The sequence below is a fragment of the Camelus ferus genome, chromosome 7 (genome assembly GCF_009834535.1).
Source record: "Camelus ferus isolate YT-003-E chromosome 7, BCGSAC_Cfer_1.0, whole genome shotgun sequence".
NCBI classification, from domain to species: Eukaryota; Metazoa; Chordata; class Mammalia; order Artiodactyla; family Camelidae; genus Camelus; species Camelus ferus.
This window is the reverse complement of record NC_045702.1, coordinates 15,208,414-15,229,657: the sequence shown is the minus strand read 5'-3', so window position 1 is coordinate 15,229,657 and position 21,244 is coordinate 15,208,414. Positions and strand designations below refer to the sequence as shown.

Genomic DNA, 21,244 nt, shown 5'->3' with positions numbered 1-21,244 from the left:
GTTGAACTCCTGGATTCTCGTAGCACTTGGAGATAAGAGAGGGTTTATTACCTCACTGGGTTGAGCTTCTTAAGGGGAAGGAGCATGCAGGAGCAGACAGTCGGATGCCATGCTTCCTAAATTGGTCGTTGCTAACTGGCTAGTCAGGATAGAGGTTAGAAATAACTGTGTAGATGACTGTCATGTAGCTTTCATGTCCACAGCCCACTAATTGCCCTTAGCCGATTTTCACTTACCATGGTACTATATTGTATCTGGATCAGACTATGATTTCATTTTGTCTTCACAACAATTTTGGAAGGCAGATTATATTTTTCCTAATTTCAGATGGAACAGAAAGCATGAGTGATTTGCCCAAGGTTACTGCTGATAATTACAGAGCTGATCTGGAATACGTGCCTTCTGACTCATGATGCCAGCGCATAAAGCATTCTTTCAGATGGTTAAGATTCTCTAGTATGTTTCAGTAGGCTAGCATTCCCGAGAGGTGGAGGTGGAGCATGTGTGTGAGATCTGACAGAGGGAGAATCTAAGTGGCTTTCAGCCAGAACCTGCCTGGGACTCCCAGTTTGGCAACCTCTGAATTTTTCCTTGCTCTTATCTGGGGGTGAAGGGGTAGGTTTTTGGCTGTGAGTCACCCCTGTACGTTTACAAAACAAGGCAGATAATACTTTGTACTTCTGAAACACTCCCCCTTTTCCCCTGCGTGCACTCTAGGGATGAGATTATCTCAGTTATTCTTACAACATATCTGGCTCACAAATAAAGGATAGCTTTCGAGGGAGTATGCCATTTTTTTTAATAAAAACTTTATGACTCCTTTAATTTTTCATACCTGACATCTTTGGCATTGGATCTTGACTTGGAGATAGAGTTCTTTATTGCAAAACATACATCCTATTCAAAGAATTCCCTGGAGAAAGTCTGTGGGACTCTCTTCAGTCATCCATTTGGTGATCCCTGTGGTTAGCCATTATCTTTCTTATTACACAATCCACAATGTAAAGAGCTCAACCCTCAACTGTTTGATTTCATGTACTACCCTGGACCTCGGTTTTCTCAAATTGGAATGACTGGGTAGACTCAGATGATTTCCAACATTCCTTCATGCTTTATCAGTCTATGATTTGGAGCCTTTTATCATAATTGGAAGTTTTTCTGGAATGGCAAAATACCAGATTTTAGTTATTTTAGAGTAGGACCCGAGAGAGTAGAAACAATGAATATCTTAGCTTGGGCCTTCACTGAAGGATATGAGGGAATGCCCTGGGTGTTTCCTAGTGGGAGTGTTGATAATGTGATGGAAGAGGGAAGAGGCAGCTGTTTTCTGTTTAAGAGAGTGGAAGGAGTCTGAGAGGAGAAGATATGTTTGTAGAGGGGGTAGGAGACCCAATTGGAAGAGCCTGACCAAAACAGCCTCTGAATTTGCTTATATAATGAGAACACAAAGGGGTTGAAAACCACAAATTGAAGATAAAGGACAGAAAGAGAACCAACAAAAGATAAACCATCAATTAGGAAGAAACCCTTTAGAGACTTTAACTGGGAGATGGTGAATAAGGAATTTAAATCTATTTTAACTCTAACTGTGGGGGAATTTGGACTTTGAGTTTATGTTGGAGCTTTAGGTGTGGACGTTTAAAGGCAAACATACTGTTGGCCTTGGCATGCAGGACAGGTCAGGCTGAAAGCCCTGCTGGGTCACTGGCACTCCCACTGAGAGTGTGGAGGTAGAATCTGGATTTAGGGATCAGAGTGGAGAAGGCAGGAGGGAAGAATCGGTCGTCAAGATGGCTGCCTCTCAGCATCCCAGTCTCTGTGGCTCTCCCACTGTGGATGGAAAAAGCAGAATGGCAGATTCTGTACTGCTCAGCCTCGAATGGTTGGTTTGATCATGATTTTGAAGGGCTTTTATTTGTTGTGGGGAGTCAGCTGTCCGTTATGGCAAGAAAAGGACTCTGGGGGATGGTTTGAGTTTCTCAAAACAGATTAAAGAGGACCTCTCCATCTGATATGGAATATAACTTACTTCTGGAATGGTCCTGTCTGCTCTGAAAGGATCCTAAGGATTTCCTCCCATAATACGAGGAGATTGCCCTGATCTCAGACCCATGTTGCAATTCAAGAAGCATCTGACAATCAGGAATCTGGTTGCTGAATTCTCTGCGTTACCAATTGGGAGGCAACAGGCTGTGCTGAAAATACATGGGACTGGGAATCAAAAGCCAGGAATCCTGCCCTACTCTACTCTGTTCCACAATCTCCATCTCTGCGCTCTGGATAATCCTTGATCTTGTCAAGATCAGATACAATAATGATGTGGAAGTGTCTTTGTCATTTGTAAACCATGGTGTGTTGAACATGGAAGATGATGTTATTATTATTGCTATTATATTTTCTTGACATTTTTATCCCTACAGGCACTAATTAGATACTGTTAAGTCATAGAAGGAGAGCCTTCTACCAGGCTAAGGCTAGTTTGGATTCAGAGAGAACTAAGAAGTGCATTTTGGGGTATCTGCAGCTATATGTATAAGTGAGCCAAGAAGTAGGCAGATTGAGTTTCTTTGTGAACTTTAGCTAACTTTTAAACTCTTAGCTCTCTTTTGCCAGTAGGAGCCACTCATGAATGTTTTAATCTCATTAACTGGTATGTCTGTATAAAATAAGACAGTGAATTTTTTCACATCAAATGTTAAGCTAAGAACAGCTGTAGACCATTCAGAATTGGAATGCATTTGGAGAAAGTGCATCATTACCTATTTTAATGATGAAAAATGATGTAACTTAAAAGGAATTAGAATTGGTACATCACCCTTAAAGCAAATAGCATATGTAAAACTTCATATTTACATAATAAATAAATTAGGGGTGATCCTTTTTACAAAAAATAAAATATATCCTACCAATGAACTTATAGCAAGTTTCCTTTAAATAAACATCCCTGGTCCCTTTATAATTTGACCTATTTCACATACTTCTTTTATAGAGAAAGGCATATCTGGATATTACAAACCAAAGTATGCATGTTTTGGAATATGGCTCTTTAAAAAAGAATTTTTGCTACTGCTTGTGAAATTTCAATAAAGCCAACATAACTTCATCGAAGGAAAAAAAAAAACCCAAACTGCCAAACCGCTTGTGTAATAGAGTTCCAACCCTCAGCTCTCTCTTTTTTTTTTTTCAATTTAGAGAAACATGTACCTAAATTTTGGTATCAGAAAAAAATTGGGTCCCCTTAAAAGTTCACTGTATTAGAGTTTGACTCGTGAGCCTTTTTATCTCCAGGTGGTCACCTGGCCATTTTCTGTGGGGTATGTGCACAGGGCACGTATGCAGGGCAAGAACCCCCTTAGGTCTAAGGTGCAGCTTTTTGAAGGTGGGCCCCTGGGAGAGTGGAGGGGGGAGGATACCTCCTCCTTCCCCTTTCCTTCCCTCCCTCCCTCCTTTTTCTCTCCTCCTCAATACAGGCGAACTGTGTTTTACTGGAGGGAAAGCTTGATTTCTAAAGTGAGTGTGAGGTGCGCCCTGAAAATTATTTCTCTGCGTTTCTTTGAGGCTTTGGCGGCTGTCAGCTTGCCCCTACCATGTCCACTACATCTGTGACTGCAGTCTTTGGAGCATTCTGTGCTCTGGGCAAGTCTCCTAGCTGCTGTTTTTCAGTAAAAACCCTTTTTCCTCTGCGTGAAATTGAGCCTCCAGCCAGAGGCCAGCAGCAAAGGCAGCCGTTTCCAGGCAGCAGCCCTGGAGAATAGGATCTTTGTGGGCGTGGGCGGTGGGCAGCCCTTGGACCAGACCCTCCCAGGGAGGGTCAAGTTCTGTTTTTGGAACCTGCACCCCGCCCGCTTCACTGTCCCTGGGCAGGGTAATGGGCAAAGCTAAGCAAACCCAAGAAGCAGAAAGAGGGCGTTTTCCCTCCTCCTTTTCTTAAGTTGCAAAGTTTTTCCATTTTAATGTCTCCTGCGACATTTTAGAAAATTATAGTGTAGCAGAGCTGAGTAGATTGTCAGCAATGACAGATAACTCGTCGTGTGTTCCTATTACCACCTCTGCTGAGAGTGTTTCCCTGGGGGGCCATGGAATCCTCCCCCAGCCTTGGTCCCCTGGGCCCCCTGGAATCTGCACTGTGTGTGCCCGTGGGCATCTTTCCAGCAGGAGGCTTTCATTAGATTCTCAAAAGAGTCTACACATCCAAAAAAGGTGAGAAACTACTGACCAAGTCCAAAGTCTACTCCATCACTTCCCCCAACCTTCCAGCACACACACACAGTTTTGCAGACAAGGAGACAGAATCCAGAAGAGCGGGATGACAACCAGCGAGGTGCAGGGCTGGGACTAGAACTCCCATCTCCACTCTGGTTTAGCACAAAAGATGCCTATTGGGCCCACCTCAGCAGACAGAATCACTTTAGAACCTGCTCTGAGCACAGCAGTCATACAACATACTTCAGGTAAATCATGTCACATCTCAGGACAGTGTCTGTTTTATAAGATGACCCATAACCATCTTTCTGTCCACTGCCTCACCCAGCCCAGGCCTTCCTCAGAGTAGCTGCTCACTGTTGGGTGAGTGAACCTCTTTGGTGAGCAATACAAGGAAGTCAGCTTAGGAGCTTAATGCAGCCAATTACCTGAGCTCAAGAAGTAGGAATCCATTTTCCTCTTGCTTTACTTCCCTTTCCTCATCCTCATGACCCCCATTCTCTTCTCGGGGCAATTGTTAGCAGCAGGAGGCTGCCCAGACGTTAAACCACTCTTTCCTTGCAAGCTCCTTTGACAACTAGTTAATGACCTGCAAACACATTTACAAATGTAAAGGCTTCAGAGCAAGGGTAACTTTTTATAAAGTTAGTCATTTATGTAAGGTTAGCAACTTCTCTTAATTTATCTGATATGTAAGGTTGGACACTTGTTTAAAACATTTGATAGCATTTATTTATAATCATTGGGAGGCCTAGGCTCTAATTTAGATTTATTTACTGTTTGGCCAGGATATTGCAGAATGATAATAGATGGAAACAAGAGAAAATTGGTGAGGACATATGATCTATGATCTGTGTGCCAGGCTCAGAGAGGATGGGTAAAAATATTTATGTCTGGGTTATAGAGTTTATAAGGCCTAATGACAAAACTTTAAGTTGGCAGTGAAAAAAATATCAAAGAAAACTTTTAAAAAAAAGTCAAATGAAGAAATACTTCTTTGAAGGGCTGTTGGTCAGGGAAGTAAAAGATCAAGCTGTGTCCATCTAGGATGACTTCATAAAAGAAATAGGTTTGTTTTGTCTTAGGTAGTTTCCTGATAGATATTGGGGAAAATGAAAGGATATTCTAGGAAGAACAGTGTGAGGAATCAGTGTACAAGCAGAGAATGCCAACATGTTACTGTTTTAATTTTGATAGGGTTTTGTCTTTTTTTAAAGAGCTTTTTGAAAAATGGATTGCTGTGCCAGGGAAGTGTTAGGTGCATCACATGCACTGTTTAATTTAATCATCACATCAGGAAGCTGGTGCTATTGTTATCCTCGCCATTCAGTTGGAGCAAACCACGGTTTAGAGAACTGAAGAATCTTGTTCAGATTTGCACAGCTAGGAGCCAGCATTCAAGTTCAGGGTTGTCTGGCTCCAAAGGTGTATTGTTCCAATGTCATATGGACACCATTAGGGTTGGAATGAAAATATCACGTATTAGAATAAAGGGAGACAAGACTTTACAGGATGGTTGCAGGATATTAAATGCCAGGTCTTCAATAATGAGGAGACAAGACCTTGATACAGACTCATAAAGAAAGTTGCCATGCCTCTTCACTGAGGAGATGAGGAACATTCATGTCATGAGACAGGGCAGGTTTCTTCCAACCTCGAGAGTCTGTGATGTTACTCTGAACCCTTTGACAGAACCATGCTCCTAAAGGCAAGTACCAGGAGCCTCTCCATCTAACAACCACCTGGCACATTTCTATATTTTGAATGTGGAAGACTGTGTGTTCATGGATGAGTGAGTAGGCTGTCAGTGAGTCTATCTTTTCAAACTCTCGTCTCTACTATGTGTCAGCTTTAGAGGCTGACTTAAATGATGGAGCATTCTGTGGTAGAAAGTGCATGGACTTTGGAACCGACTAGATTTGGTATGGAATCTCAATTTAGTTGTGCAATCCCAATGGTAGGCCATGCACCTAACCACCCTGAGTCCCAGTTTTCTCGTCTATAAGTGGGGATATGCCTGCCTTATGGGAAAGTACCTAGCTCACTTTCTGAAAGTCTAATACGTCAAGCACTTAGCCCATCAGATGAGCCTCCCGTCAACGTCTTCATTAACGACCATCACGAGCATCATGTTTTCACGCTGGTTAGAACTTCTCCATGCAGTTGGATTATAAGGCTCAAATACCTCTTTCCTAGAAGAAACAATGTGGGGAACGTTCAGTCAATCTGCAATAAGAGGATCTGAGTTTAAGGCCAAGCTCTAACAGTAGGTGACTGAGACCTTGGACAATGGGTTGCAGCTGACTTCACGGGATTGTTGTGAACCTTGGTTGAGGGAAAAGCTGTGAAGTGCTTTGTAAACCCATAAAGCTTGATGAAACTCTTAGGCAGAATGGTTAAGTACTATTATGCCATGTCTTTGAAAGAATTCATCTGAAATTTTATAACCCTTGGATTACTACATGAGTAGTCCTTTGCTAAAGTATTTGCAGGAGCCAGAAAGGTTCCCTTTTTGAGGCTCACTTTGCTCCTTTCTCTAGTTTTTGACCTTCAAGACCATATGGCCCTCTCTCACTGGCTGGCATTAATGATGGGTCAATTCTGGCCTGGTCCTTGAACTGGCGGTGGGATCTTGACCTATCTGCTGAGTCCCAGGACCCACAACTGCCAAGGCGACCCAGCTGGAACTAATTTGCTGGGCTGAGTCACAGCGTCTGGTTGGGACAAGTTGGGCGTATCTTTCAATCACAAGTGTCTCTCTGGGACCTTTTCAGTGCTCACCACTTTGCTAAGTTCCTGGGTGTGGCTGGTGGTTAAGCACAGTTGGTCCCTTTTTCTGAGTTTCTTTTTCCAGAGGAGAGGTTATCCTAATGCACTTGATAACAACTGTGAGTTCTTCAGGGCTCCCTATCATTTAGGGCTAAATTATTTGATGACATGATAATTACTACAAAATCCAAAGTAAGGGGAGTTCAGGGATGGTTAGCAGAGCTAGAGGTTTATTACTGGTTATTCAGGGGATGTTCATGAAAACATTCATTAGTGCTGCTCAGGAGAAAGAAAACAGTGTCAGCAGAGTAGCCCAACCTGGCAACTTCCATGGGAAAGCATGGGCAATCAAAGAGAGCCTTGCCTCAGGATAGAACGGGATTCTGGAGGCTTAGCAGGGCCAGCACAGCTGGCCGGAGCTGACCCTGCAGCTCAGGGACAGAACTGTGTGGCTGGGGAATGCAGGGCCTGTGAGTTCAGCTCTTGCTTTTGCATTTTACATTCTTTGTCATTTATTTCTCTTTTAGTTTCCCTAATTTTGTTCTTGAAAGGCGTTTGGTCAGACACTTGCAGAGTATTCACCATCAGGTAACCAGTAGGTTTGTCTTTGGGGAGCCTCTTAGGGAATCAGACCCTGGCTTCACGTTATCATAGAGTCAGGAAACCTGCTTTGCACCCTTAGCCTTGAAGCTGTTCCACTCCTTGCTGTGCAAAGTCTTATTGTGGACCAGAAGCATTCCCTGGGAGCTGATTGGTAATGCAGAATCTCGAGCCCACCTAGGCTTGTGAATCAGCATCTATGTCTTAAGATTCCCAGGTGATTCATATGCACAGAAAAGTCTGAGAAGCACCAACCTAGTTGATAAGCTCAGGTAGGCAGGGGCTTTTTCTATCTTTTTATTTATTATTTTGTAGCCACAGGACCTACCTAAGGTTTACTAGATGGTAGCTGCAAAATCCATGAATCTCTGACCTTGAGCATGTCTGAACTTCTAGGGACTTAATTGTAAAGTGGTGTAGGGAGAAGGGTAGAGAGTAGAGATGGGGGTCAACCTTCAGTAAAAACTGAAGTGAGCGTTAGAATCAGAGGTGTGATGGTAGTTTTAGTATGGATGTCTTTGACCTCCTAAATCAAAAGCTCTGAAGGTGGGTCATAGGATTTGTATGTTTTAAGTTTTCCCTTCATGTTCAGTAATGTTTATTACAGTATCATGTAATAAAAAATCTTTAAATGTCCCTCAAGAGGAAATGGATAAATACAATATAATGCCATTCAGAAATTTAAATGAGTGAAATAGAGCCACATACGTAAACATGAAAGGGTCTAAAACTTTTTTTGAGAGAAGAACATTGCAGAGGATATATGAAGTATGGTACTATTTATTTAAAGTTTAAATAGTATGTATTTAAACTATATGTAGTGGAAACAAACTTATGTAGTAACAGTGTCATGTCCTAGATGGGAAAAAGAAACACCAAGTTCAGAGTAGTAGTTAACTTTGAGAAGGAAGAAGGGGGTTGGATGGGAGTTTAATGGATTTTTTTTTCACTTTATTTTTAAAAAGTGGGAGAGAGTGCTTAGGTATTTATTTGTTTATCTATTTATTTATCTATACAGAGGTACTGGGGATTGAAAGCACACCCTCTACCACTGAGCTATATCCTTATCCTCTCCCTCTGTGGTTTTTTTTGTGGGAGGTAAATTAAGTTCATTTATTTATGTATTTTTTTCAATGGCAGTTCTGGGGATTGAACCCAGGACCTCGAGCATGCTAAATACGCACTTTATCACTGAACCATACCCTCCCTTCCGTGTTTTATTTTTTCAAAAAATAAAGACAGAGTAAAGAAAAAAATGTTGCAATAGAAAACATGGAAAATAAGATTTTTTTGAAAGGAATGAGTACATAATTTATTCATGGAACTATTTTTTATAATTTTTTGAATGCTTAAGATACTTCATTATAAAACAACTAAAACAAAATTCTCCTGGTAATTGTGATGCAGACAGCTTGCCTTAGATGCTCCTAAGGACCTTTCGGTTCTAAATATGTTTGTGCACAGAGAACCCTCTCCCAGCCACCTTCTCTTGTTCTTGTAGACAACCTGTGCCTATTAGGATGTGCCGGTGGCCCGAGGCTTCTCTGCCTTCTGTCCAGATGCGATGCAGCCATTTCTCATGTTTGTGCTGTTGGTGAAACCCAGCGATCTAACTCTGCTTTAAGGACCTAGCCTACAAGGGCCTCCTCTCTGTGGTCTGCTTCTCTCCTTCATTAGAGAAGTTCTGCCCTACAACTATCCTAATCCTAGCACTCTAACCTTAGGGTCACCTTCTGCCCACCACCCCTCGGCTGCATTTATTTTTATAACACTTTGGCTAACACTTCAGTTCAGCAGTAGGACTCAGCTACCCTGTGAGTCCCAAGAGTCTACCATTTGCAGTCAGTCCTCTTATTGCTGTGTCTGCTTTCCTCACTTCCCTCCTGTACCAGAACTGTCCCTAATGTTTCATTGATAAGGATGACACCTGTTGATCTGTGACTCAGGGAACATTAAGAAGGTAGAAGTGGCTGTAACAGCTGGTGCCGAGTAACTTTTAAATTAAATTAAATTATAATCATTTTTAATATACTCTATAGCAGTACTTCTAAACCAAGGATGGTCCTGCCTTAGACCCCTAGAGACTTTTGGCAGTGTTTGGAGAATTTTTTGGTTTTCACAGCTAGGGACTCCCTACTGGTGTCTAGTGGGTAGAGGTCAGGGATGCTGCTAAACATCCAACAATGCGCAGCCCCACCCCCAGAACAAAGAATTACCCATCCAAAATGTCAGTAGGTGAGGAGGGTATAGCTCAAGTGGTAGAGTGCATGCTTAGCATGCACAAGGTCCTAGGTTCAATCCTCAACACCTCCATTAAGTAAATAAATAAATGAACCTAATCACCACCCGCCCAAAAAATGTCAGTAGTGCTTAGGCTGAGAAACCCATGTTTACAGACCTCATATCGTGAATATCCCCATCGGTGAGGGCAAGTGGATAGGGTTACAGTCCTTTAGAGTGGGGCAGTGGAACAAGAATTAAGGACGCCCTGTGAGTGTGTGTGTCGACCATTTCTATATCATGGTCGTGCCATGGTTGGGGGCTGGAGGGTTGGTGGTGTTGGAGATGGAGGATAAGAAGAAATCAAGGAAAAATTGGAGAGGAACAAAGTCCGGGTGGTTGGGAGAATAGAGGGAAGCTGTCTCTGATGCCTTTGAACTTGACACTTTGCTATAAATAACACTTTAATGCTACGGAAGTACCGGACACCTTATTTAAAAATACTCCCAATGTAAAATGTGGTAGATCATTTCAGTGATGGCCCCAAGTGAGTCATGCTATCCTGTTTACACTTGCCTGCAGTGTGGTCTTGCCATTCTTCTGGTCAAGAGGTGGTGTCGATTTTCCCACCCCATGAATCTGGGCTGGCCTTGTCACTTGACTTGACCTGAAGAATGTGGAGGGAGTGATGATGTGTGACTTCTGAGGGCATCTAGCTTTGGTTTTCTCCCTCTTGGAACATTGCTACCATCATGTGAGTCCTAGCCTGATACAGCCTCTTTGAGAAAAAAGCCCAGGTGTACAGTGTCCCAGCCCAGCCCCCGGCCAGCCTTCTGGTTCATGTGGGCCTCTGTCAGTGAACCCAGGTAAAATCGACTCATCTGCTGAGCCAACCCACAGACTAATGAGAAATAGTAAATTGTGGTTGTTTAAAGCAGCTGCCCTTTGGGGTGTTTTGCTCCACAGCAATAGATAACTGGGCATTGTGTATAAGTGACTTTATTTGAAGTGGTGGATGGTATTTTTCCTTAGAATATGTGTGTATTAGATCATGATTAGGAGAAACTGAGTTCTTCCTCCTTTGTTTCTTATAGCACTTCTCAGAGCTTCTGGATGAGTTTTCCCAGAACGTCTTGGGTCAGCTTCTGAACGACCCTTTCCTCTCGGAGAAGAGTGTGTCCATGGAGGTGGAGCCCTCCCCAACATCCCCAGCGCCTCTCATCCAGGCTGAGCACAGCTACTCTCTGTGTGAGGAGCCTCGGGCCCAGTCGCCATTCACCCACGTTACCACCAATGACAGCTTCAATGACGGTAAACTCAGAGCAGGGGAAGCACCTGGGACCTTGGCACCTTTGACCTTCTGGAGGGTGTGAAATGTGTGTTGTATTATTGTCAGCACCCCCTTTAACTACATACCTACTGACTGTGGCCTTGTGCTTGGGCCATAGGGAAATGCAAATACATTTCTCTACCGGAGATTGTGTGCTCTGGGAATTTGCTAGAACTGAATGGTACTAATTGCTTTCTTTGACCCTGTGGACTAGGCAGCAAAGCATCCTTTTGCAAAATCAGGTTGCCTATCTGACTGATAATTCTAGTACATCCTTTGTTTCAAGAGATCATGCCATTTTTTTCTGAGAAAGAATTTTTATGACCACTTTTCTCTGTGAAAGCTTCTTGGGCATCCTCTTAACCCATTTTCTGCATGTTTCATTGATCCCCTGGTAAGCAAGCCTAGACCTTTCTTGTTGGTTCCCCTTTGGTGCCCATTATCAATGCCCTCAGGATGGTATGTGTTGAAGTCTAGTTTTCCTGGCCTTAGAGATGTTAAGATATTTTTACCATTACTCTATAGGCCTTTAATTAGTATATGTTGTATGCATACTTTTCAGATTTAATTTTCTGTTTTCTTTTCCCAGAAGTATAGCCCACTATTTTAGTACCTTCAGTAAGTTTTGAAAACTATACTCTCTAATCCTAATTTGACGTATGCTCTCTTCTCCCAGGACAATGACAGAGTGGGGAATGGTCACTGACTTAACCTCTTCAGGCCTCACCTAGATGTCCCCCTCCCATCCTGTACCACTGTATACATGGCAGAATCTTTTGAAGTCACTGCCCACAGAACAAGGTCCCTCATGTTTCCTTTAGGTTAATGGCAAATGCCTGTATCTTTTTCTCAAATAGATCATTAACTTTGTGGGGGAAATCCCTCCTCCAGTTCTACTATTGCCAATAGATCTACTATTGGCTTCTAAAAGAACCAATTCTGGAATCAGTAAAACATCATATCTTGGGACAAAGAATGCTGTTAGGCTTTTTCTTTCCCATCTCAGATCCATTCTTCCTTTGAATAGAGGTATACTGGCCAGCAGCTCAGGAAGTTTGGCCTTACATCTTCAGTGAAGGGAAGGCCCCAAATCTAAGCGGATTCTTTCTTGATGAGACCCTGCTGGAGCCTTAAGTATATGCTCAGATTTTTCCTGGCAAGAGATTAGATGCATGATAGTTTAATCCTTCTTCTCTGTAACATTGCTAACTATTAGAGAAATGCAAATCAAAACTACAATGAGAATGGCCATCATTAAAAAGTCCACAAACAATAAACGCTGGAGTGGGCATGGTGGAAAGGGAACCCTCCTACACTGTTGGTGGGAATGTAGTTTGGTGAAGCCACTGGGGAAAACAGTATGGAGTTTCCTTAAAAAAACTAAAAATAGACTTACCATATGATCCAGCAGTCCCACTCCTGAGCATACATCCGGAGGAAAGTCTAATTCAAAAAGATACATGCACCCCAATGTTCATAGCAGCACTGTTTACAATAAGCAAGACATGGAAGCAACCTAAATGTCCATCAATAGATGACTGGATAAGGAAGATGTGATACACACACACACACACACACACATACACACAATGGAATGCTACTCAGCCATAAAAAAGAATGAAATAATGCCATTTGCAACAACATGGATGGACCTAGAGATTATCATACTAAGTGAAGTAAATTAGAGAAAGACAAATGCTATATGATATCATTTATATGTGGAATCTAAAAAAATGAGAGAAATGATCTTATTTACAAAACAGAAGCAGACTCAGACATAGAAAACAAACTTGTGATTACCAGTGGGGAAAGTTGGGGGTGAAGGGATAAATTGGGAGTTGGGAATTTGCAGATATGAGCTATAATACATAAAATAGATAGACAGCAAGGTTCTATTGAATAGCATGGGGAACTTTATTCAATATCTTGTAATAGCCTATAATGGAATGGAATATGAAACGGAATATATATGTGTATATTTGTATAACTGATTCACTATGCTGTACTCCAGAAATTAACACAACATTGTAAACCAACTTGAATTAAAATTTTTCTCTTTAATTGAAAAATAAAAAATTTATTTCATAGTTATTTATTGAGCACCTGCGGTGTGCGTAATCTGCCAGGGACTAGTCTAAGCATTGGAGGGTAAAGGATTGAACAGAATTTATAAAGATCCCTGCTTCATGCAGTTTGCCTTCTGGGATGTGAGGGGAGAATAGAAAATAAGAAAAATAAATAAGTAAAATACACAGTGTATTAGATGGTGACCAGTAATATACATAAAAATAAATCAGAGAAAAGAATAGGGAGGGGCTGGAGGAGGGGGCAGTGTCTTAATCCATTCAAGTTGCCATAACAAAATACCACAGACTGAGTTATAAACAAAGGAAATATATTCCTCACAGTTCTGGAGGCTGGAATTCTGAGGTCAGGGTGCCAGCAGAGTCAGGAGAGCACCCTCTCTGGTTGCAGACTTCTCACTGTGTCCTCACTTGGTGGAAGGGGCTGGGGAGCTCTGTGGGGTCTCTTCTACAGGAGCACTAACTGCGTTGCAGAGGGCTTCACCCTCGTGACCTAATTACCTCCCAAAGCTCCCACCTCCAATTACCATCACTTTGGGCATTAAGATTTCAACAGAAGAACTTAGAGAGAACACAAATAGTCAAACCATAGCAGGGGAGGAGTTGAGATTTTAAATAGGATAAACAGGGAAGGCCTTTCTTTGGAGGTAGCATTTGAGCAAAGGTCAGCAGATGAGAGAAACTAGGTGTATGTCTCAGGAAGAGGCTTCCAGGCAGAGGAAGCAGCAAGTGCAGGGGCCCTGGGCAGGAATGTGGTAACACTATACAATCTCTATATTGTATTCTGACAGTTATCTTCTGTGGAGTTAGTCAGCCATTCTTCAGCCTTGGTTCTAGAATATGCAGATTAGAGCCGTCCTAAGCAATCTGGGCAACTTTTTCCTTCAATTCCATGTTTGTTGAACACCTACTATGTGTAGATACTGGTGAGACAATTATAGTAAAACTTAGACCCTGCCTCAAAGTAGCTCAGAGTCTAGGGAAAGTGCCATGCACCCCAATACTTTATCAGACTGAACATGAGCAATGTCCCAAGAAGAAATGAAACTGTGGAAGTTCAGAGGAGAGAGAGCATACCCAGTGAAGATCACAAGGAAAGTTGCATGAATGAAGCAGAATTTCATTTGGGCCCTAAAGCGCTGAGTAGAGTTGAAACAGAGGTGATGGTTAGAGGAAGCAGAGGGCTAGGACATTGATTCTTATAAATCAAGATCCCTACTGAAATGATTGCAGATAAGCAGATTTCTGAAAGTTCAGAGTCCCTTTCTCTTCCTGATGACACTATTTCTTTGCTTTTTAATGCTATTTAATATAAATGCAAAATGAAGGAACTCATGGGAACCACCTATGCTAACGGCTTAATGTAAGGGGGAATAGTCTTTTCCAAGAAGGCTTCCTTGTCATTAGGCTAAAGCACACTTCGGTTCACATCTTTCAGTTTGCCCAACTGGCTCCTTGTTCTGTGTATCGGTCCTAAACTGCAACAGGCCAAGCTAGTAATTTGCTGAGAACAAGTACAATGGGCCAGATAATATTTTGCAGAATTTCTGATCAGCAGTTCATCTTTGTGAACCACCAGTTTTTCTTCTGAGTAAAAGCTACCTTTCTATGCCAGCAAAAAGCAATCTTATAGGTAGGGGGATAATAGACATGGATAATAACCATTTGGGACCTGTGAAATCAAAGTCAGGCAGCGTGCATGAATGGAGGGGGCACTTTCCCAGGAAGGCTTTGTCTAGGTCCTGGCTTCAATTGTTTTTCTGAGTTTTGTGTGGATAGACAAATGTTTGCGAATAGAATTATTTGATTATTTGAACCTTAGTTTGCATCCACCTTGAGGATTAATTCACAAAGATTCCTTTCGAGTCAGTGCTCTGTTAAGCAGATTGCCTCCCTGATGGAGGAGGATGATAGTTCTTTAGGCAACGCATAAATAGGCAGCATTTTACAAATGCTGTTTGCATTAAATTCAATGTTCTTCATCTTTTGCATTGTAAAAGCAGCTTAAAACAAAACTGCGAGTCCTTGTGTCTAGTGATGGAGAGTATTTCATTATACTTCGGAAAGCCAATGATTCCAATCTTCTTGTCTAATTTTACTTAGATTAAACACAGCTCTTCTGTAATTGCTTCCAAGCCTGAAACTAAGTGATAAGATAAATAGTTCATGTGGAGACTCTCTCTCAGCTTATTAGGATTTTTCTCTTTCTTTTTTCCCCCCTTCCTTTCTTTTTCCCTCTGTCCTCTCTCCCATCGTCACCTTTCTTTCCCTTCTTCCTTCCTTGTTCTTTCTCTGCTAACTCTGTCTTTCCCCTCTTCCTCCCTCCTTGAATCTCAGACCAACTCTATTGGGCAAATGTAGGTGTCCTTATCCTGTTATTCTTTTTCTTCATTTGGATCCTAGACCCCTAAAATTGTATACAGAATGTGGGCTGTCAACATTTGTCAGTTTTTTCTGCTAAGAACATTTATAACTTTTTTTAGATCCTCAAAAGAGTCTGTGACCCAAAAAAGGCTGAGAAACACTCATCTAAGATTACATAGGAGTCATCTGTCTTCAGGGCTGAATTTGACTATAGTCTTCTCTGAAACACTTGAGCTAAAGAACTTCACGTGGTTCAGCAACCTCAGGAGCCAGTCCTGGGAACATGCGCTTGGCCTTCAAAACCACCAGAAAGACGTCCTACTCGCAGCTCGTTCGTTTCTTCCTATGATTAAGGCTGCTAAGTAGGGTTTTCTGTTCTGAGGGTAAAAAAGAGTGAAGACGTTTTAAAGAGATAAGCAGAAACAGCCAAGTAGAATGTTTGTGGATATTTTATGCTTTGATTGAGGAATAAAAAGCTTATAGTTAAATGACCAAGTCTTGCGCCTCACCCCCGGAGGGTGTCTTCATGCGTTTCCCTATTTTAGTCACGTTCCTTTGTAGTTAAATTCGGGTGCTCGGTATTCATTTGCTTTGTTCTTTGATTTCAGTCTTCTTCTTAAAGAAGAAACAGTAGCGCTGGATGAAGGCTGCTCAGAGAGAACTAGACATGGCGCCTATCCTCCAAGATGATATAGGAACCAAGTTAGAAAATATATAAAATATCAGTAGATTCAGCATAAAATATACTAATACAGAAATGATCGAATACAGTATCGGCTCCATGCACAAGTCAAGGTCACTTTATTTTGGGTGGAATAAAGGACTGTAACTGTGGCTGTTCCAGGCCTAGAGAGTGGGGCCAGAGCATAAATAATAATCTTCCTTCTGGTTAGCCTGGTTGGGTTTGGAGAGCTAGCAGGCAGGAGATGGCTGGGTGCGCTGGCTTCCATGGGTACCCTCAATTTATGGAGCTGTTTTCACATGTGGGAATGAAAACAATAGTCTGTGAGCCTAAGATGAGCAGATGCTGCCGGTACGAGGTAGCCTGGTGGAAGGCAAAGACTCAGCGCTCGATGGGAAACAGGGCCTTAGGAAAGTAGGATGGTGTTTTTTGGAGACCAGAAGAAAATAATGTCTTGATGATGTGAGAGCAGGGAAGGTATGCATGGATATAGCAATGCAGGGAGAAATGGAAAGGTGGATACACCCATGGCAAAGGAAAAATGGAGTCTGAGATGATGAGATGAAACCCAGAGCAGGATTAGCACACCATCGGGTAGGCTGAGTAAAGGATAGAGATGAGTCATGGGTGACTTAGATTTCCTGTCTGCAGTGGTGAAGACATCTTGATGTTGAAATGTTCCAAGGACATGGGTCCTAGGAAGGACAGTCACAGAGAGCTGATAAATAGCTGGATCTTCACCGCATTTGATTTGAGCTGCTCTGATAAGAGCATTGACCTGAGCTCTCTCTCTTAGAGGGGATTGATTCTAGGGTAAAAGAAAGCAGATGTGTCTGTCATCTCCCTACGGGAAGTAGCGGGTTCTAACAGGTAAAGAAGATAATGGTGCTTCCCCCGCCTTTTCAAGTGAACTAATGACTTCTTCATTTGCCTGGCCATTGCAATGCGAGAATAGTATAAGGAAGTAACATTTACAGCTATCTAGCAGTGAACTTACTCTAACTATTCATGAGTAAGAGTCATGATTTTGGTGAAGAAAAAAAAGTGCACAGACATTGTTTTGCATGTGTATACTAAGTAAATCTTTTGAGGTTATTCATCTGTTCCACAGATATTTATTTAATGCATGCTGCAAACACAGGTCCTACAGGAGGACCAGAGATGCTAAATGCAGGACATGGATAAAGTATAGTGGTTCATCTCTGGAATCCATTTACCTGGATCGAATTCTGGGCTCTGCCACTTGCTGATGGTGTGATCTTGAGCAGGGGGTCAACTCTTGTGTTTCTTTCCTGATCTTTAAAGTGGGAATAATAATAATACTATTAATAATAATAATAATACTTAACCTTCTGCTGTTATTGTAGAGATTAAATGAGTTAATGTGCACGAAGCATTTATAATAGTGCCTGGCAACTGGTAAGCAGTAAATAAATATAAGCACTTGTTATTACTGCCTTATGCAATTACCACATAATTAAACACATAGTTTACCAACTGGCCACAATATGAATGGCTGGCATAAGGGAAAGAGGTGGTAAACACAGACACAGAAAGAACACGGAGTGAGGGAGATATCAGAGGGAAATCGCTTCATTTACAGGAACCCATCTAAATACATGAAGACGTTTAGAATGGCGCCTGCCACTCCCTGAGCACTCCAAACGTTTTAGCTAGTATCAGCTGGTCTTAAACTGGGATTCTTCACCTCAGGAACATTGCATTAGGACTCTATGTAAACAAAGGCGAGAAGTATAGAAAGAACCAACATTGCACCTTTTGTAGTGGCTAATTTTGGCCCAAACTGACATTAATTGAAGAATAATCACTTACGGCTGAAGGTCTGTTCCATCATTGATCTCCTGAGCAGCGGTGTGCTAGTGACCAAGAGCACGAGCTGTGAAGCTGGTGCGCCTGAGTGTGAATCCCAGGTCGGCTGTACCAGCTGTGTGACTTAGGGTGAGTGAGCTCATCGTGTAGTTTCCTTGTCTATCAAATGAGGGTAATAGCAGTGCCTGCCTTCCAGGGTCCACTCTTAGGATCAAGTTGATTAATATATGTATAAAGCACTTAGAACAATACTTAGCACACAGTAAACACTCAGAATTAAGGGTCTGCTATTTTCACTATTTTCAAAACCTCTTCATGCCACTCACGGCTGGAGGTTATTTCAGGGTTAAGGCACTCATGGAGGGGACCTTGGGCAGACAGTCATCTAACTTCCATCTGAATGTGCAGTGGGCTGTAGCTTAATGTGATTCTGACACATTTAACTGAATCCTTGACCCTCTTCCAGCCTCCAGAACCCTGCCTTAGCATTTTCCTTTAAGAGATGTTTACATCAAAAATTGGTCAAGATTTGTTGACTCCTTTGAAAAATTTCAAAGGGCAGACATAGTTATCAAATGCTGAAGGATTTAGATGAGGCATACTTACTTAATTTACAAAAATTTCCTTTTCACTTTCAACATATTATATAAATAGCGAATAGATACATATGTGTTTATATCATGTAAGGGATATTTTCCCCATGTGATTTCTCTTTTTAAGAATATATGGGCCTACTATATGTACATAAGTGTATATGTGTGTGTATGTGTGTGCATGTGTGTGTGTATATATATATATATGTAAAAAACATATTTATAAAGATACTGCTTACTCCCAGTTTAGAGTTTAATCTTGTTTCTCCCCTTCCCAGGAATTAGTATCTATTCAATGCAATTATTTATGCAGTACATATGGAAATGGTTGAGGACCTGCATTTTCAGTGTCCCTCTCCATTGGCTTTGGTTTGTGTTTCTTTCAGCTACTGTTTTGGTAATCTCAGCATCTGGCCCCATTGCTCATAGTTACCCCATTTCGTCCTTGCATGTAAAGGACTCATCACTACGAGACAGTGGCTTGTTTTTATTTTCTGGCTGACAGCTAAGTGGTGATACTGAGGAAATTTGCCAGTTGAGTTTGACCTTTGAGAAGAAGCTGTTTCAGTAGAATCAGATGATATGGCAGACTTACTGGATGATGTGTTCCTTCTGAAATGAAACTTAAAAGGCATATAAACACAGTGTAGGAAAAAAAAATCTGAGCTCCAAGTTTTAGAAATCCAAAGGTGTATAGAGTGTGCACTGATTCTTGTTTTTGTACTTTAAGCAATAACCTAAACATCTAAGTTTTAAGCCATGGTGCTTTACTGACCTTTTTGCCAGTGAAAGAAACCTTCAAAAATAAGGTCATGTGGGAAAACTGTGACATATACTCTTTTTGCTTTATCCTTTGTTAGCCCCCTGCCTCATAGGTGACATTTGTCATTTTGTTTTCTCTGATTTGAAATGTAGTTCCATTGAGGGACAGGGTACAAGCCAACCTAGCAGTTCAGAATGAAAGCTCTTTTCTCTAGTGTCAACTGCCACTGGAATGTTTTTCTTACCAAACTTCTTACTGGCTGACTTTCTTCATCTGCAGTCATTTATTCTGTGATTTAACTGGTAGATAGAATCAGTCAGTCTACTGATATTTATTGATATGGTTCACAGTTGATGGTTTAGAGGAATTACTGTGGAAACAAGGTACAGCTATTTTGTTACAACAGGTTCTGATGTAATGGATTTAATTGCTTGCATTGTATCGGCCAGCTGTATTCCTGCATAACAAACCATCCCCAAACTAATTAGCTTTAACAACAACCATTTATTATTATAGTTCACGTGTCTGTGCCTTGGCAGGAGGTTAGGTGATTTAGATGGGGTCTAAGTGACTTTGCTGGTTTCGGTTAGATTCACCCACATGTCTTAGACTAAGAGTTGGCTGATCTTGGGCAGGTTCATTTGGGGACAACTCTATTTTATGTGTCTGTCCTCCTCCTGGGATCAGTAGATTGTCCTGGCACATCCTTCTCCCCATGATGGCAGAAGTACAAGTGTGTAAATCCAGTTGTGCAAGTTTGTGTCCAGAGTCCACTTGTGTTAGAAGCTAACATCTTTCTGGCCACAGCAAGTCATGTGGCCAATCCCAGGGTGAAGATTAGTCCACAGTGGGAGGGAACTGCAAAATTACATGGCAAAGGACATGGATGGAGGAACAAATGAAGAACTGGAGCCAATTATGCAATTTATAACCTATATTTAGGTACTCATTGACTCTCGTTAAGTCAAGGGATGCTGAATGGGCCCCTTGACCCATTGAGGCTCTGTCTAATAACTACCATCATAAGGCATAAAGTAGAGCAGGCAGAAGCGGGCCATGTCTGAGTGTGATCATCCACAGACAATATGTTCCCAATACAGGGAATCTAGAAATGGTATAAAAGTAGGGGGGGAATGTCATTTGCATTCTGAATTGTTCTCCAGAGATTTTTTTTTTTTTTTTGACTATTCTGGCATATTTCTTCTCAGTCTTTTTGTTCTATCAATTTCTTCATTAATAGTACATAAATTTATATTTAGCCTTTTTCTCTTAATATTCTAATGTAAATCTTTGCCTTGTTATTTAAAAGGCTTTCACGTGTAACATTACTGGCTGCATACTATTTCTATTGTATGGATGCACCATAATTCATTAACCTTGCCCTTCCTTTTTACTGTGTTGGTTACTATCAGTGTGTTGTGATTATAAATAATGCTGCAGTGAGCATATTTGTGCACAAATCCTCATCTCCGTGTTTAGTTGTTTCTTGAGGGGACAGAATACGATTGAGAGTGCTAAGATCTGGGTTCTACCACCAATTGGCTATGTGGTTTAGACCTGCCTGTCCGTTCTCCTCATCAATAAAATGATGTGTCTGAGCTGGATAGCCTTAAACTTCTTTGTAATTCAAAAAACATCTTTCAAGGTGGAGTCATAAATGGCTGTATTAAAATGGAAGCATGAAGGCAAATCCAATTGTTTGTCCCCCAAAAGTCTCAGGAGTGGAGAGGCAGCTTCCTTGGGCTTCTCTCTTGGAAGAGTTCACTTGTCTTTGAGAGAGGAGATTTTGTTTCAAGTATCATCATT

At 41.6% G+C, this 21,244-nt stretch overlaps 1 protein-coding gene across 1 annotated transcript in view; it reads left to right on the top strand.

Annotated features, from left to right (window-relative positions):
- The window catches only part of CREB3L2 (cAMP responsive element binding protein 3 like 2), a 107,786-nt gene that overhangs the window by 53,617 nt on the left and 32,925 nt on the right, over positions 1-21,244 (top strand). Inside the window, exon 2 of the mRNA XM_006173066.3 lies at positions 10,887-11,103. Within this exon, the coding sequence (XP_006173128.1) occupies positions 10,887-11,103 (217 nt within the window). The remainder of the gene's footprint in view (positions 1-10,886; positions 11,104-21,244) is intronic.